Below are 3,113 nucleotides of genomic sequence, written 5' to 3'. Positions count from 1 at the left end.
ACTAGTCTGTCGAACACTTCTGTTAAAATTTGTAAATGTTCGTCAGCAGATTTCGTGGCGATCATTATATCATCTAAATATATCGCTATTTTTCCTGATCTGATCAAATCGTCAAAAACTTGGTTCACAAAACGTTGGAAAACCGAAGGTGCATTTCTTAACCCGAAAGGCATTTTTAAAAATTCAAACTGTCCTAATGGAGTTACGAAAGCAGTATATTTAATAGAATCCTCACTCATGTGCACGTGATAAAAAGCACTCTTTAAATCTAACAATGAAAATAAAGTTTTACCCGCCAGTCGATCAAGTAAATCGTCGATTAATGGTAGTGGATAGTTATCTTTCAATGTGACTTTGTTCAAAGTTCTGAAATCTACGCATAATCGGGTATCACCTGTTTTCTTTTTAATCAGAACAATAGGAGATGCATACTCTGAATTACTAGGCCTCACAACTTTTTTTCTCATTAACTCGTCAATAATTGACTCTACTTGTTGCTTTTCGTGATATGATAGCCTACGTGGATGGTATTGGAAGGGTTTATCATCATTTAAAATTAATTTCATTTCGCACTTTATCTCAGGTTCATCTGGACGTTTGCGGTTTACATAATCTTCATACAACATATTAAATTTCTTTCTAGTATTGTAGTCAACATCACTATTATTAACACTAATCTCATGAATTGGTTCATGGTATTCAATATTCATTAAATCGTTAATAGTATTTTCATCACAATCTTTATTCTTTTGATTAAAATTAATTAACTGTTCAGTTGGATCATGTTGTATTACTAATTTTAATTTAGCTTTCTTTAAAAAATCTCTTCCTAATAGAACTGGGTAACTCATAGTTTCATTAGCTACTATGAATAATTTAAGATTTATTTTTTTATTATCATATAAAACTGTGCATACTATTTGTCCAAGTATTTGTAAATGACTTTTGTTTATACCACAAAAATTTAAAATTTTACATTTTTCTTGATTTATTAACTTAACAAGTGGCACGAACTGTTGGCGTATAAAACTGATTGGACTACCAGTGTCAATTAATGATTCTAAATAAAGTGACTGATCAATATTTGAATAATTAAAACTAAATTTTATATTTCTTACGTATTCGTTATCACCCTCAACAGCGTCGGCATAATGAACTTGCGTTTTCCTCATTAAGCAGTCAGCTGCTCGATGTCCCATTTGCGCACAAACGTAACACGCCCTCGGCTCCCGCTTTGGTTTGCGGCATTCAGCTGCAACATGCCCAAGAGAGTTGCAATTATAGCAACGAGTCGATGCAGAAACCACAAAATCGGCTGAGGTTGATTTTTCATTCGAAGTGTTCTGGCGAACAGTCAATGATTGTTTTGGTGTTGCTGGTTTTGGAAGACTTATTTTGTGGAACGCTTCCAACAGTTGGTACTTGTCACGGAAACATTGTAATTTAGCTTGTGAACATAAACCATAGTCTGGAATCCCCTCCACAATGTACTCCAGCAGCTCAGTTTCTTCAATGCACAACTTACCCGCGAGAATGGTCTTATCGTAAAAATATTCTTCAAAAGTCTCATTTGTTTGCCACCTTCTGGCTTCAAATATACGTTTCAGCTGCAGTTTAGTTGAGCGGTCTTCAAACAGTTTCCCCATATCGTTTATTAGGGTTTCAATTGGTACAGTCATTAAATCGTTTCTTGTATGTAGCCACTTTAACGCCTTTCCATTGAGTTTGTTAGAAATCAGTGCTCTAGTATTATTATCATCCAGATTATAAGCCGTTCGGATACTTTGTAATTGTGCTTCCCAAAGCTGAAAATTATCACCAGTTCCAGAAAATTCGGACAGCAATTCTTTTATAGTTGAAAAATTAACTTTATTATTTAACGCATAATCTTTTTTTTCATTCTGTTGGCTTTCTTTTTTTAATGTTTTATTTTCTCTCATTAAAATTTCTTTTTCTCGTCTTACTATGTTTAGCTCTCGTCTTAACAGTTTGAGCTCCCATTTCAAGAGTTCATTTTCGTTCTCCTTTAACGAATTGACTTGTGCAGCAGAGACACTGTTATTATTTTCTTCTCGCTCAATATTTGTGTTCATAATACTCATTCGACTCATATTCGCTGTCATTTGTTCTGTTATCATTTGTTTCTGACTTACAATTTCACTCATTTGATTCTTCTTTTTATGTGTTTGTATAATTTGTTGTTCCTCAAGAATATGATTGTCATCTTCTTCAGAGTTACTATTGTTGTTGCTTGCGCATGCATCGGCGTCGGCGCCAACATGTTCCGTAAGCGTCACATCATTTAATATTTTAGTCGTTTTTCCTAGAAAAACACCACGGCGTTCCTCAGGTATTTGAATTAATCGGCGAATTAATTCGTTTTTATTACCACTTGTTTTACATCCAAGCTCCTCCAACCAAGCTTTTAATTCAACTGAAGTATAAAGCTGAAGTTTTTTGATGTCAGACATTTTATTAATGTTGAGTAATCCCACTTCTGATATTTTAAGCAATAGTTTTTCCTTTATTTTTAACACGTTTCAATTTCTTACTCTTCTCGTACAATGCTTAACTATAACTAACTCGTTTCATACTGTATGTCAAAAACTATCTGTCACTTTTAATTTAGCGTTGCCACACTAATAAAATTTTACGACTTTCTAGTGAGGCAAAAAATTTTCCATTAAGTTAAGTTAATTCGTTAATAAAATTCTTTTATTTGATATGAAAAAAAATTAATAACAAATATACTAATCCACACTCTTGACATATAAAAACAGTAAAAATTTTTATTTAAATTATTTTATAAAACTTTATTTTATCACAGTTTCACACAAAGCTTAATTTACAATTCAAAAGACTTTGTTATCATTTAAAGTCATTTAACGAATCACTGCAGATCCTATCATGCACTCACTTGCAAATTTTTAATGCGCTTTATTGCATTTTATTACACTTGCAATAAGAAACTTAATGAATCTGGATTAAGATACAAATTATATTTCAAGGCATATAACCGACAAATTTTCTTTGAAAGAATAAAAAAAGGTATTAAAATATAACTGCTTTACCGTATGCCAGAGACAACTGCGAACCGCACGACCGCACAACAA

At 32.6% G+C, this 3,113-nt stretch overlaps 1 protein-coding gene across 1 annotated transcript; it reads right to left on the bottom strand.

Annotated features, from left to right (window-relative positions):
* Window positions 1–292: 292 nt before the first annotated feature.
* On the bottom strand, window positions 293–2,471 carry LOC119663656 (the record flags this gene model as incomplete). Its single annotated transcript, XM_038073265.1, has 3 exons — window positions 1,965–2,471; window positions 1,119–1,805; window positions 293–1,073 (listed from the first exon to the last, which is right to left on the bottom strand). Coding segments are annotated over exons 1-3 (1,975 nt in total), but the record flags the coding sequence as incomplete, so codon positions are not given.
* Between the last annotated feature and the right edge of the window lie 642 nt (window positions 2,472–3,113).

The sequence above is a fragment of the Teleopsis dalmanni genome, unplaced genomic scaffold (genome assembly GCF_002237135.1).
Source record: "Teleopsis dalmanni isolate 2A unplaced genomic scaffold, ASM223713v2 unscaffolded_contig_0707, whole genome shotgun sequence".
NCBI lineage: Eukaryota > Metazoa > Arthropoda > Insecta > Diptera > Diopsidae > Teleopsis > Teleopsis dalmanni.
Note: the sequence above shows the minus strand (reverse complement) of the source record. Positions and strands in the feature narration are given on the sequence as shown.